General features: G+C 35.4%; 1 protein-coding gene across 22 annotated transcripts in view; it reads right to left on the reverse strand.

Moving 5' to 3' along the window:
* Positions 1-701: 701 nt before the first annotated feature.
* Positions 702-13,933, reverse strand: part of LARP1B (La ribonucleoprotein 1B) — a 130,159-nt gene continuing 116,927 nt past the window's right edge. For 12 of the 22 annotated variants that reach the window (XM_072788434.1, XM_072788432.1, XM_072788426.1 and 9 more), the window contains 5 exons: positions 9,819-9,979; positions 9,290-9,434; positions 4,943-5,052; positions 4,108-4,235; positions 702-1,967 (listed from right to left, as the gene is read on the reverse strand). In XM_072788434.1, the coding sequence (XP_072644535.1) occupies positions 1,722-1,967; positions 4,108-4,235; positions 4,943-5,052; positions 9,290-9,434; positions 9,819-9,979 (790 nt within the window). In that variant the 3' untranslated portion in view covers positions 702-1,721. Of the gene's footprint in view, positions 1,968-4,107; positions 4,236-4,942; positions 5,053-8,715; positions 8,775-9,289; positions 9,435-9,818; positions 10,012-13,933 lie in introns of those variants that run through there. The other 10 variants (XM_072788430.1, XM_072788429.1, XM_072788428.1 and 7 more) reach the window with 8 other exon arrangements.

A 13,933-nucleotide genomic window follows, 5' to 3' on the forward strand; every position in this document is an offset into this window, starting at 1 on the left:
TAAAATTTCTAATTATTACATATCACAAAACTCTTGATTACCGTATTTTCATATAAAATATACAATTTTCAAATCAAATTTACACTTGCATATTTAGGTGAGTAGAAATCTTAAACACAGGTTTCAGATGTATGTGTTCAATACAAAAAGGATACTGAGAAAATTTTTTAGATCATTTCAAGAAACCGCATTAAAGCTAGTAAGTATGATTTGGAAACTTCTCAGTGAAAAGCCAGAACTACATATCCACTTAAGAAAACATCTAGAAATTTATTATTCTAATCCCTTGTTTTGCATTCTTTTCTCAACATCTCTAAGTAAAATTTATTTTCTAAATATTCAAATTTGACTATTTCTTAAAATTACCACATCAAAATGACCCCCAAATATTAAACTATAGATTATCACTTATGCATGGGTAACAACTAATGAAAATCTTTTTTCCTGATTAATAGTCCATTTATCCAAAGATTGTATGTATTTCGATGTTGTCATCCCATAAGAACAAGACATCAAAGAGAAAATAATAATTTAGTGTATTAAACTAGCTGCTCTGCCAAGAAAATACATGTGGTAAATATAAATGGATAAATTTATAACTGGAACTTCCTTCACAAAATATAATAGTCTTCTACTAGCAGAATTTGAATATTACAGCTTTCAACTATATTCTAAACAAAATAATTAAAAATCAATTCCAATAATTTAGAATAAGTGCTTTATTTTTTAATTACCACAAAAACTGAAACTATCATTTACATCAGTTGCAAGAGCAATAAAAATCAGAAATCAATTTGCTATAACTCTTGAAAACATGAGCATAAAACAAAACTAAAAGAAACAAAAAGGAAAAACCAAATACTACTTTTAAACTGAAGATAATCTGACTACCTGTCATACCCACCTGCAAATGTACAAACAGAAGATGCATTAGAAACAGGGCAAGATTTAATTGATTTAGAACAAAATTCCTAACCAATCCCAACCCAGTTTTCAATTACTTGTGCATGTTTATTATAGAGCCACAAAAAGTAAATCTCTTCTAATATGTAACCAGCTGATGTCAATTCAGAACATTCCACACTAGCACAACAATAACTACGGAAATCATGAGGTATGACTAGAGAAGGAAAAAAGCCAAACCCAGCATCCAAAGTGCACATATTTCATACTTCAATTTAACTGCAATATAGTTCTAGTTTGGTTAAAAAAAAAATTTCCTTAAGCTATTGGTCTAAAAGAAGAGCAAATGTATTTTTTTTTTGAATTTAAAAAATATATACGTAATCTTCCTTTGTTTTTGATAAGTTCAAATATGAATTGATAACAGGGTAATTGGATTCTTTAGGAAAGCTCTATAGAAGAGATGAATACAACATACGATATCTTCTTTAAGAAGTATGAGCTGAAATGTTTAGGCATTCCTTGCATTGTTTTTCTATATATTTAAGGAATGCTGTTCTTATAAACAATTGCTTTGAAAAAGAAATACTGAGACCAAAATACATTACTAGAGGATCTCTCTAAAAGGTCACCAAAACTATCCTTGCTCATGACATCAGGGAAAATGAGTTTTCAGAATTTATCTTGTTAGAAAAAAATGCTACCGCTTTTCTTCCTTTTTCTTTTTTGTGATTATCACAATCAAACATCAGAAGATTTTCCCCAAATAAATACTGATGTAAATGTTGATTTCAAGGGCAAACAACTTTTGTAAGAGTCTATTTCTCAGGCATTTCACCATCTGTTGAGACTGAGGCAGCACTGTTCTGGTGTGAATTGTCACTGGACTCCTGGGAAGTATTCCTTCTGGGACAGTTTATTGGGACCTGAAGCTGATTAGCAGATGTAGGCTTAGCAGCATTTGGTGGCTTTGCAGAGGAATTAGATGGAAGTCTATGACGACTACTGTCCTCACCAGAAGTAGATGAATGTCTTTTTCTTCCAAATTCCTCACTAATCGGGGGCTGCAAAATGTGAAAGACAATATAGTGACAATTTTACTGTTTTCCCTGCCCTCAAAATCTAAGGTCAGACTTTTTCAAAAAGATGGAAACTATGTTGGCATTTCAGTAGATTCTATTACTATAACAAAAACTTCACAGCAATTCAAGGTATTAAATTTTCTCAACTAAATCACCTTACCTATATTTGTTCATTCTTTCAATTAACATTTTTTTAAAAAAAGATTTTATTTATTTATTCATGAGAGACACACAGCGAATGAGAGAGAGAGAGAGAGAGAGAGAGAGAGAGAGGCAGAGACACAGGCAGAGGGAGAAGCAGGCTCCATGCAGGGAGCCCGACGTAGGACTCGATCCTGGGTCTCCAGGATCACGCCCTGGGCCAAAGGCAGGTGCCAAACCACTGAGCCACCAGGCTGCCCAACATTTTTTTTTTTTTTTTAGAAGATTTTATTTATTGATTGATGAAAGAGAGAGAGAGAGAAAGGCCAAGACACAGGCAGAGGGAGAAGCAGGCTCCATGCAGGGAGCCTGATGTGGGACTCAGTTCTGGGTCCCCAGGATCACGTCCCCAGTTAACATGTTTACTAAGATTCTTGTATGTTTTAGGGCTTGAGCTGCATTCAGGGCATAAATATAAGGCTGGGTTCCCTGCCTCCAAGAAAATGTTTCAAAGAGGCTATTTTCCTTCTTTTTTCAACTTCTCAACTGCAAAGCACTTATAACTCTAGTCCCTTCCAACCCTAAACTCTTATCCTAGACTTGTTTGAATGATAGTTTAACAAATAAATGAAAGCAGCAGAGAGAGAAAAGAGATACCAAGTCAAATATCTTTAGTGAGTCTGAAGGTTTATCTAGGATTTCTAGGATAAGGAGAATGAAAAGCATTATTGATGGTACTAATTTTAAACATTTTCAAATAAATATCCATTAAGCTCCCAAATCCTCTCAGATTGCAAGCAAGGACAGGGTAGGCAGTGAAAATGTATTCTGCACTCAGAAACAGTCAGCTTGTAAGGACTTTCCAGTTGCAAGGTCTTTCCAGACTTGGGAGCCCACAACTATAACCACCAGACTATTTTCATCTGAAAACAAGTTAAGACCGTAGCCTCCTTTTTCCAATCTTCCACTGTATTTAAAAGCAGAGGCCTGAATTCTTAACTTCTGTTCAGATAGGGTAAAAGGGTAAAAGTCACTATTTATAGAGTAAGGATGTCTTTGTGACAGAAATGGCGAGGCCACTCTAGAAACATCTTGATTCCAGAGACAGGCACTTCTATTAATTCTGTTCCTGGGCTATCAAGACTATTTACACAAAATATAACACAAACAAATTACAATACTAACCAGAGATGGACCTAGCATTCCTTTCACCTCTCTCTTTTCTGTTCTTTTGACTCTTATTTTTCTTTCTTTTCCTTTTTCTTATTTTCATCTCATTCTTTAATTCTTTCCTCTTACTCTTGAAATCAAATTGTTTAAGGCTTACTCTTCTGTCTCTATATTTAACATAACATGACATGACATTCTTATCTTAATTTTATTATGTGGAGAGAAACCTAAATCCATGTTATATCAGCACATATTATGAAAGTAAAGGATAAAAGTACATAGAAAGTGAAAAATTTTTGAATTGTTAGTGAGAAATTACTAATATATCCACATCAAAGTCACTAAATCTACAAAATGTTTAATTATAGGGGTATATCAAAATTAAAGTGAACTGACAATTGTACTGTGGTTACATAAGATGTTAACATTTGGGAAATCTGGGTAAACAGAGTAAATGGGAATTTTTGCACATGTTTTATTATTTTAAAAATATTTTATTTATTTATTCATGAGAGACACACAGAGAGAGAGGCAGAGACACAGGCAGAGGGAGGAGCAGGCTCCATGCAGGGAGCCTGTGTGGGACTCGATCCCGGGTCTCCAGGATCACGCCCTGGGCTGAAGGCAGTGCTAAACTGCTGAGCCACCTGGGCTGCCCTGCACCTGTTTTAAAGTTTAATTTCAAAACTAGAAAATTACAATTTCAAAATAAAAAGTTAAAAAAATAAAAATTGTGAAAGTAAAGAAAGTCGTGATAACTCAAAATATGAAGGTAATAAAAAGACTATAGAAGAAAGGACTTAAAACTTACATCAATGCGGAAGTCTTCTAACCTCTTAAAGCTACAGAGGTATTCCTGAAGTTTTGGGTCAATAGACTGTGTCTTAGATTGAGAATATTTTAGGTAAGCCCAAAACTTTTCTAATCCATACAGCTGACCTAGTAACAAAGAAAAATATACACATTATACAAAAATTTAAAAACAATTCATATTGAACATGAGCCTACCAGCAATTAACCATTTATCTTCCAGCATATATTATATCTAGATTTTGAGAATAAGACATTGTAATAATGGCAGCAACATTTAGTAGTAAGCATTTGTTATATGAGGTATTAAATGGTTTTTATATTTTAAACTAATTTGAACCATATATAAACCTGTAATGTAGGTGCTCTTATGTATATTACTGATGAGTAAACTGAGGCTAACAGTAAAGTGACTTAACCAAGGTCACACAGCTACCAAGTGGTGAAAATGGGATTCAGACCTACATATGGATTTCGCCTAAAGCTTGCACTGTTACCCACTGTACTATTCCATCTTTCCAAGCATATTTGCTGATGTTTCAAAGAATTTTCATGCAGTGGAACATCAGTGAGTATTATCACGTTTGTCAAGGGAAAAATGGCAAAATACTACGCCATAAAGGAAACACTTGGGTGTGGTTATTTTCCAACACCTCACAGGAATGATCTTACTATATGGTGCCCCATCCTTCAACAAGAACCCTAATAGTGGCCTGAAGATCTTAAATGACCTACTCTGAAGAAAACAGTTATGAACTCCTTTTATTTAGTGACTCAGGTTTGCAATTTCCAAATAGAATAAGATCATTGGTTTTTTTGGTTTTGTTTTGTTTTACCAGATTCGTAGTCTTTTTTGGTTTCTTCTTGGAAATCTTTAAAAATTTCTTGTCTGAATTTTTTTTCCAGTCCATAACTATAAAACCTGAACAGACATTCTAATCCATACCTGTAGAGAGGAAATAGAAGATTTATAGTAAAAATTTTGCTATGGCAATGCAAACATTTCATAGATAGAAGCAAACATGATATAAATAAGCCCCTCCCCCACAAAGGCTTAAATGTGTGCAGGGTTTTTGTTTTTTTTTTTAGTTTAAGTGGTTATTTAGTAATCCATAGATGGCTTTGCTATTTTTGTTCACTCAACCACAGCATCTGATGGAAGTATACTGGGAACCTGCAAATTGAGAGGCAGCCCATGGACAACTACACTATGGCTCCTTTAGACAGAGCCCTCTCCTTGGTATTTGTGAAGAAATGTTGAAAAGATTTAGTGATACTGGGAATATTTGAGTTTTCCCAAACCAAGGTTTATAATGGTGTGTTTGTGCATGGTTTTAAATACTTTTGAACACAATCTTCAGTCAAGAAATATAAAGACTATACTCTTGTGCCCCAGACCCTATGTGTGGTTGATCCATTCAACTACAAATGACAAACCTAACAATGGCTCCTCATAGATCTTCCCTATTTTATTTTATTTTTTTAAAAGATTTATTTATCCATAGAGACAGAGAGAGAAAGGCAGAGGAGAAGCAGGCATCATACAGAGAGAGCCCGACGTGGGACTCGATTCAGGGTCTCCAGGATCACACCCTGGGCTGCAGGCGGCGCTAAACCACTGCGCCACCAGGGCTGCCCAGATCTTCCCTATTTTAGTTATTAAAGTATACTTTTTTAAAAGATTTTATTTATTCATGAGAGACACAGAGAGAGAGAGAGGTAGAGACATAGGCAGAGAGAGAAGCAGGCTCCATGCTAGGAGCCCAATGCGGGACTCAATCCAGGGACTCCAGGATCACACCCTGGGCCAAAGGAAGATGCTCAACTGCTGAGCCACCCAAGTGTCCCATAAAGTATATTTCATAAAAGATATTTTGCTAAAATAATTTTAATTACTATATATATCAGAAAACAAATTTCCCTTCTATTCTTCTGTAACTACCTAGAGGACCCAAGACAGATTTTGGACGGGGGATTAGCAAACTATATGGGCTCAACCTTTAAATTAATTGTGATGAGTAGAACCCATGAGAATGAACAAAGTCAACAAGACAGCAGTAAAACGACCATGTCTAGCTTACTAAACTAAAACATGTCAAAATCAAAAGATTCTTCAGAATGCTTAAGTTGTTCTGGGTGCCTTACAGGAATAAAGAATACAATTTCTGGTAGTCTTTCTTGACATTACTGGTTACATAATTTTATCTGGCTTTTATTCACACGAAGGTGCGTGTGTGTCTTCTGTAGCTAGTTTATTTTCAAGATGGAAAGTGATGGTCTGTCCAGAAGAATAAATAGGTTTCTTGGCAAGCCACCAAGAGAGCTGTAGGACTACTAACTATACACCCACACACTGACCTGAGCTCTTTGCTTTGGAAGCCATTAGTGATGCTATTCTTTGAGCTTGTATGACTGAAGGCTGAGGGGACTAAAGACTAAAGAACACCAGCTCAGCAATGACAAATCACCTTGATACTTCTTTTATGGGATATTATATTGATATTAGTTATATATTAGTTTATATTGGTAAAGGCCAATAGACTACTACAATATTTGGATTTTTAGTCTTACTTTTTAGTAAACCAATTCCAAAGACCAAAAGTATGACATTAATAACAACCCAACTATGCAGCCTAACTGCTAGAGTGAAGATCAGGGGCAAATAGCCAGCCTCTCAGTTGTTATTTATTCATTTACCTCTCATTATGAGACAGCTTAGATGAGTGAAAACATAAAGGCTGAGAAGCAGAACTGTATTTGAATTCTAGGACTGTAATTATATCCCTGAAAATGGGAATAATGATATCCTACTTTTTAAGAATAGATGACATAGTATTTGTAAAGCATTTAGACCACAGCTGACACATTGAAGATACATGATAAAGGTTATTTCTCTCCTTCTTTCTTGAAACTACCTTATTGCTTAAGTTTAGTCAATGGATAGATTTAGTATTGATCTTCTTCCTAATAACAACAGCAATTTATTGAACACTTACTGTGTATCAGGTAGTATGTTAAGACCTTTACAGGTTCTGTTTTGTTTAATCTTCACAATAACCCTATGAGGATAGTTACCATAATTTCCTCCACTTTATAGATAAATGACCTTAAGCATATTGGGAATAATATCTTGCCAAGATCACAGTAAGTTAACAGGCTGGGATTCAAATTTAGGTCTGATTTCAAAGCCTTCAGATGCTTAACTACTGTGCTAAGGAACAGCTAATCCAGGCTAGTCATGAACACTGCAGAAACATACCCAAAATTATGTGTTCAAAAGCTACTAGAAACATACACAGATGACTATAGGAACACAGAAAAACTCCCAACCTAGCCTTGGACAGCCATGGGCATATCAGAAAAGTTATTACAAAGTCAAAGAACAAATTGAAATTGTTTTTAAAAAGACAAAATATGCTAAAATTAATTAGAACAATGACTTTCAATTTTTTCCAAGTCCAATAGTAAGAAAAATATTTTATCTGGTTACTAAGTCAACACAGTATGTGTGTATATACAAGCATATACATGTTTTGCAAACAATTCTTAAATGCATTTATGTATTAAGTATGAAAAATTTAGCCTTACTGTATGTTGTCAGTATGATATTTTCCAAACTACTATATTGACTTCACAACCCACTAATGGGTTGCACATCCCATTAGCACATCATACTTTGTATGAGAATATCAAAATCAGAAATAGCAAATTTTGCCTTTTGTGCCAACTCTGGTAAACTGGAAGCAGCTATTAAAACTTTGGTAAGACTATAAATCTGAATTCAAGAACATGTAACAGTGCTGGGATTGATTAGAGATGTAATAACAGAAGAGAGAGAAATAGAGGTAAACATACTATGTATCTGTCATTCCCAATCAAGATAAACATTCTGGATGAGAATTAGTCTTTATTTTTATACAAATTAGGGAAAATGTAATTTTTTTCTAGAAAAATTTATTTCTAGCATCTTGTATTCCTCTCAAAGATTACAATATCTGATTAACAGTATATTCTTATTTAAGATTTATAAGTAGAATCCATTTTTTACAACTTAAAGAATGGTAAATTTGAGTAAACAAGGAGTGTAAAATTATCTTTTTTTTCTTCTTTCCATTTCTTCTTCCTTTCTCTCATTTTCCAGGAATAAATAGTTTGCATGAGCCCACTTCATGTTCCTTCTCATCCTTTTAGTCTGGTCTCAACTCTACCATATAGACACTCTCAAAACTTCTCCTGAACATTTTTCAAAGAAGTAAGGTTTAACCTGGATGAAAAGAATGAGTTAGCAAAGCAGAAGGAGGAAGAAGAGAAGAATAAGCAGAGATGAGAATATATAGAAAAATCTAGAGGATAGAGCTTGGGTCATTCAGAGAACGTGTTCTGCACCACTGTTGCCTAGAAGACTAGAGCACACTAGCAGGAAAAAAATGAGATTTGATAGATGAGTCTGGACATATCATGAGAGGCCTTATTTGTTCTTGGTTTCAGGCATCTTAACAACTAGTTTGGCTCTAAGTATTTGTGAATTTGCAAGGGAGGTCTCTAGTGGCTCTTTCAGATTTCTTTTGGCCTTTGTGCCAGCCCCCAAGGTGGTTCCAAATAATCCTACCTCCTGATATTCACAACCTTGGGTAGTCTCCTCCTATCAGGTACGGTACCAGGGTTGGTCTGTGTGAATAATACAATATTGCAGAAGTGATGGTATGTTACTTGCAAGCACAGGTTATATAAGACATCAAGGATTCCTCTTGGAAGTTCTCCAACTTTCTTAGATCATTTGCTCTGGATGAAGTCATGTTGTTAAATGCCCACCGGGAAGCCTATGTGGTGAAGAACTAAAGCTTTCTGCCAACAGTCATGTGAATAGGCTTGAAGAGGATCCTCCAGCCTAAGTCAAGTCTTCAGAGGCTGCAGCCTGATCTAACATCTTGACTGCACATGAGACCTGTGAGTCAGAACCACCCAGCTAAGCTATTCCTAAGGTCCTGACCCTTAGAAACTATAAACTAATAAATGCTTCTGAGTTTGGGGATTCCTATGCAGCAATAGGAAATGAATATAGCCCTCTTTCCAGTTACGTTATGCTACCCTCATAGTTCAAAACTGGGCCATTTCAGTACTAGTTTTTAAATTATTTTTTTGAAAACTCCCTTTAACTGTAAAAATGTGAGAAAATATTTGACCTGTAATTTTCTTTTGCATCTTCCCAAGCAAGTTGTCTAAATTCCTCATACATTTTTTTATTGAAGTGATCTCTGAGGAAAAAGGACCAGAAACGAAAGAGGGTATTCATTTCTTGGGACTGGCCAATTCCCAAGCGTTTTCTCTCTGGAAAAGTTAAAATAATAAAACATTTTTTTTTTTTTTTGTTAAAGAAACTTATTAAAGTCAAATCAGCAGACATTTTACATGGCTTAAAATAAGAAAAGCTAAAACATATTAATCTCCAAAATGTATCTGGGTTTCTTCTAAGTAAGGGATAAGTATGAATCCATTTTCTGACTCATTGCTCAAATTTAAGCATTTGTCAATGGTAAGAAGAATATGCTAAACTTTCTTCATGTAGCTAAGCTACAAAAATACATGAAATACATAAGTAATTAAGGTAATTATAACAAAATAAAAGAATATCTTAGCCTGATGTTAAATATCACATTTTTAAATATTATATTTTAGTTTTAAACATAGCTACACAAAGGACAAGCATCTTACCACTTAGGCATCTTCGACGATACTTGTGGTACACTTGTTGGGTAAAGCCATTTTCCTTCAAAAGTTCATGAGAAGGGTGCTGGAACTTTGGGAATGAATGAGGAGTACATCCATAACCTCCTACTAGTGGTGCACCTTCTGAAGGTGAAGCATTTGAACTGCTGTTTGAGGAGGGGGGAAAAAAGCCTTCAAACTGAAATATCAAGAACCAAGTGTTTAAACCAAGTGTTTAAACAATTTGTGCTATTTGTTATTGAGTCTGAACAGTGGAAAAGACTAAAACTAAACTAATGACATAAAGATCTACGTATGAATTACTTTTTATATTCAACACACAGGTATATTCAGAAGTTGATAAAGAACAAGGTTATAAATTCCCATACTAAAGTAGTAAGTAGAAGCAGATAACTGAATAGCTAGCTTATTCCTCTGCCAGATCTGTTATTAGTTTAGTTTAGTTTCCTATGGTATTGGAGAAATTTCAATTTTCATGAGTAATTAAGTAAATGATGTAAACTGGACAAATGGAAATGAGAAATAAAATCTGGTACAAAGGCAGTAATTTCATGAGTCCAAAGACAAACTTGCAATTCTGTACATCAATTCCACTTCTGAAATAGCTCCTAAATCGATCTCTTCTTTTTTATCTGCACTTCATTATTCAAATATAGGCTTTCTTCCTCTTTCACTCAAACTAACCGGTCTCGTTTCTCAAATCTCCCTCCTTCTATCTTATCACCAAAGTGATCTTCCTGTGTTTTGTTCTGTTTTTTGTTTTTTGTTTTTGTTTTTTCAAAGTGATCTTCCCAAGACACAGATCTGAATCAGTGGTTTTCAACATGTGGTCTATGGATGCTTCCCAAGAACTCTTCAAAAAGTTTGCAACTCAAGACCATTTTCACAATAACACTAAGGTATTATTTGCCCTTTTCACTGTGTTCATATTTGTACTGATAGTACTAAAGCAATTGGGTATAAAACCCCTAATGCAAATGGAGGCAGTGGTACCAAACTTTAGATATTAGTGATTATATTATTCACTGCTACACATGCGCAAATTTTTAAAAATGCCAGTTGTTTCAACGTAAGATGTCCTTGATGGAGCAAAAAAATTAATTTTGTGAAATCTCAGTCCTTAAGTACTTGTCTTATTGTGTGTGACAAAATGGGACAAAAGCTTTAGTTTTGCAAAATGAGAAAGTTCTGGAAATGTTTCACAACAATGTGAATATACTTAATACTACAGAACTGTACACTTAAAATGGTTAAAATGGTATTTTTTGTGTGTGCTTTTTAATCACAATTTTTTAAAAATGGCAGGGGGACCCCAGGGTGGCTCAGCGGTTTACTGCCTGCCTTCTGCCCAGGATGTGATCCTTTAGTCCTGGGATCGAGTCCCACATCAGGCTTCCTGCATGGAGCCTGCTTCTCCCTCTGCCTATGTCTCTGCCTCTCTCTCTCTCTCTGTCTCTCATGAATAAATAAATAAAATCTTAAAAAAAAAATAAATGGTGGGCATGCCTGGGTGGCTCACTTAGTTAAGCATCCAACTCTTGGTTTCAGCTTGAGTCATCGTCTTGGGTTCCTGGGATTTAGCTCCCGAGTAAGGCTCCATGCTCAGCTCAGAGTCTGCTTGTCCTTCTCCCTCTGCTTCTCCCCACCTCCTTCCACCCTCTCCCTCCCTCAAATAAATAAAATCTTTTTAAAAATGCTATGGAAGCATAAAGCACTTTTGCAGCATTATCAAAGTACAATGGGTATTTTTATGGACTGTTTGTTGAATTCCTAGCCCCTAATATAATGGTATTAGGAGGTAATTAAGTCATGAGGGTAGAATTCTGATGAGTATGGTAAGTGCCCTTATAAAAAGAAACATAGAATAGCTTGCTGCTTTCTTTCTGCTATTTGCCATGTGGGGATACAAGAAGAGAGTCCTCTGCAAAGCAGGCCCTCAACCAGATACTGATCTTTTGGGACCTTTATCCTGGAACTGTGAGAAATAAATTTGTTGTTTAAATTATGGCATGTGTGCTATAGCAGCTTGAACTGAGACAATTATCTAAAGTCAAAGCTCTTGTGTGATAAAGTTGTGAGTGGACCTAGTTGATTTTTTCATGGAACATAATTTTTAATTAGAAAGCAACAAATAAACTATGGTTATTCAGACTTCATTTTGTGTTAGACATTTCCTTGTAAATGAACAAAATGAATCCATAATGTCAAAGAAAACAGCTTTCATACAAACATTCCAATTTTGGAAACCTTGTATTTGTAACCATGAGCCTGATAGTTTACACTAATACTTAAAGACTTTTCTAATAAAATCAGTGGTGCTTTTTTTTTTTTTAAGGAGTTTGTGTGTGCATGTCTGCATGTATGGTAAAATATATACGATATTTAGAATTTTAACCATTTGTAAGCATGCTTACTCTTCAACTGCATTAAATATTCACAATAATATGTAACTATCACCACTATCTATACCTAAAACTTCTTTATCATCCCCAGTTTGTGGACTTTAAAACTCCATTAAACAATAATTAGGCTTTTCTTCCTTCCCTCAGCCCCCAATAACCTCTATTCTACTTTCTCTCTTTAAATTTGACTGTTCAGGGTATCTCATATACAAGTAGGATCATATTATATTTACCCTACTCAGTCCCATTTATTTTATTAAGCATGTTTTCAAGGTCCATCTGTGTTGTTGCTGCATAAATTAAACTTTCATTCTTTTATATGGTTGAATAATATTCCATTACATGTATATACCATACTGTGTTTATGCTATAATCTGTTAATGGACATGGGTTGTTTTCATCTTTTGGCTGTTATGAATAATACTTCTATAAACATGGACATAAAACTGTTTGTTCAACTCCCCGTTTTCAGTTCTTTTCAGTTCCACCTCTACATATCTAGAGGTAGAATAGCTGGCTCATATGGTAATTGTATGTTTTAATCTTTTGAGAAAATGACAAGTGTTTTCCATAGTGGCTGTGGCATTTTATATTTCCACAAACAATGCTCAAGGGTTCCAATTTCTCCACATCCTCACAAACATTTATTTTGAGATATGTATGTATGTATGTATGGATGTTTGTATTTAAGTATGCACTCCATGCTGGGCGTGGAGCCCAACATGGGGCTTAAACTCATGACCCTGAGATCAAAACCTGAGCTGAAATCGAGTCAGGTGTTTAAGCAATGGAGCATCTTAGGTGCCCCATATTGTCAGTTTTGGTTTTTTTTTTTAATTATATATATCAGACAGCTCAGGATGCCTTAACAAAAGACCACAGACTGGGTAGCTTAACAGAAATTTATGTTCTCACAGTTCTGGAGGCCAGAAGTCTATTAGAAGGTGGAGGAGGGGCAGTAAAATATGCTCTAGACTGAGAAGGCACTTTGAGACCAAAAATCAAAGCCACTCCATACTGTTTACAGTTTTTTATTCAGGGCAATTTACTGAAAAGGGGATTGGGTGGACGGATGATCTTGGCACTATGCAGCTATTTTCCACAAAGTCCAGACCTTAATCTACAGAATTTATAGAGCAGTGGTGGGGAGTTTGGGCGGGATATCATTGTGGTGAGGTCAAAAGGTAGTTATCTAAATTAGCATCATCTGTATGCCAGAGGGATCTCTACTACGTTATCTGAAGTGGTGCAGTCTAGGGGTACCTGGATGGCTCAGTGGTTGAGTGTCTGCCTTCAGCTCAGGTCGTGATCCCTAGGTCCTGAGATCAAGTCCTACATTAGGCTCCGCATAGGGAGCCTGCTTCTATGTGTCTCTCATGAATGAATGAATAAAAATCTTAAAAAAAAAAAAAAAAGTGGTGATGCAATCTATACACCAGAAGGATAATCAGAGTAAGCCTTCCCTCATTCCATCTAGAGTATACATTAACCTCCAATGGGCCTGGAACATGTAGCCCTGTGGGAGGTCATTGTGCAGAGAAGAACAAGATGGAAGGCAAAAGATAAGAGTAGGTATTGTCAGTACTCCTTTTGTAGGAGTACTAGGTCAAAATGCCAGCAGCACTGGTTTCTGGTGAGGCTTCTCTTCCTAGATTAGAGAGAGCTACCTTCTCAATGTGTCTTCACATGGCTTTTTCT

This window comes from Canis lupus, chromosome 20 (assembly GCF_048164855.1).
Source record: "Canis lupus baileyi chromosome 20, mCanLup2.hap1, whole genome shotgun sequence".
NCBI lineage: Eukaryota > Metazoa > Chordata > Mammalia > Carnivora > Canidae > Canis > Canis lupus.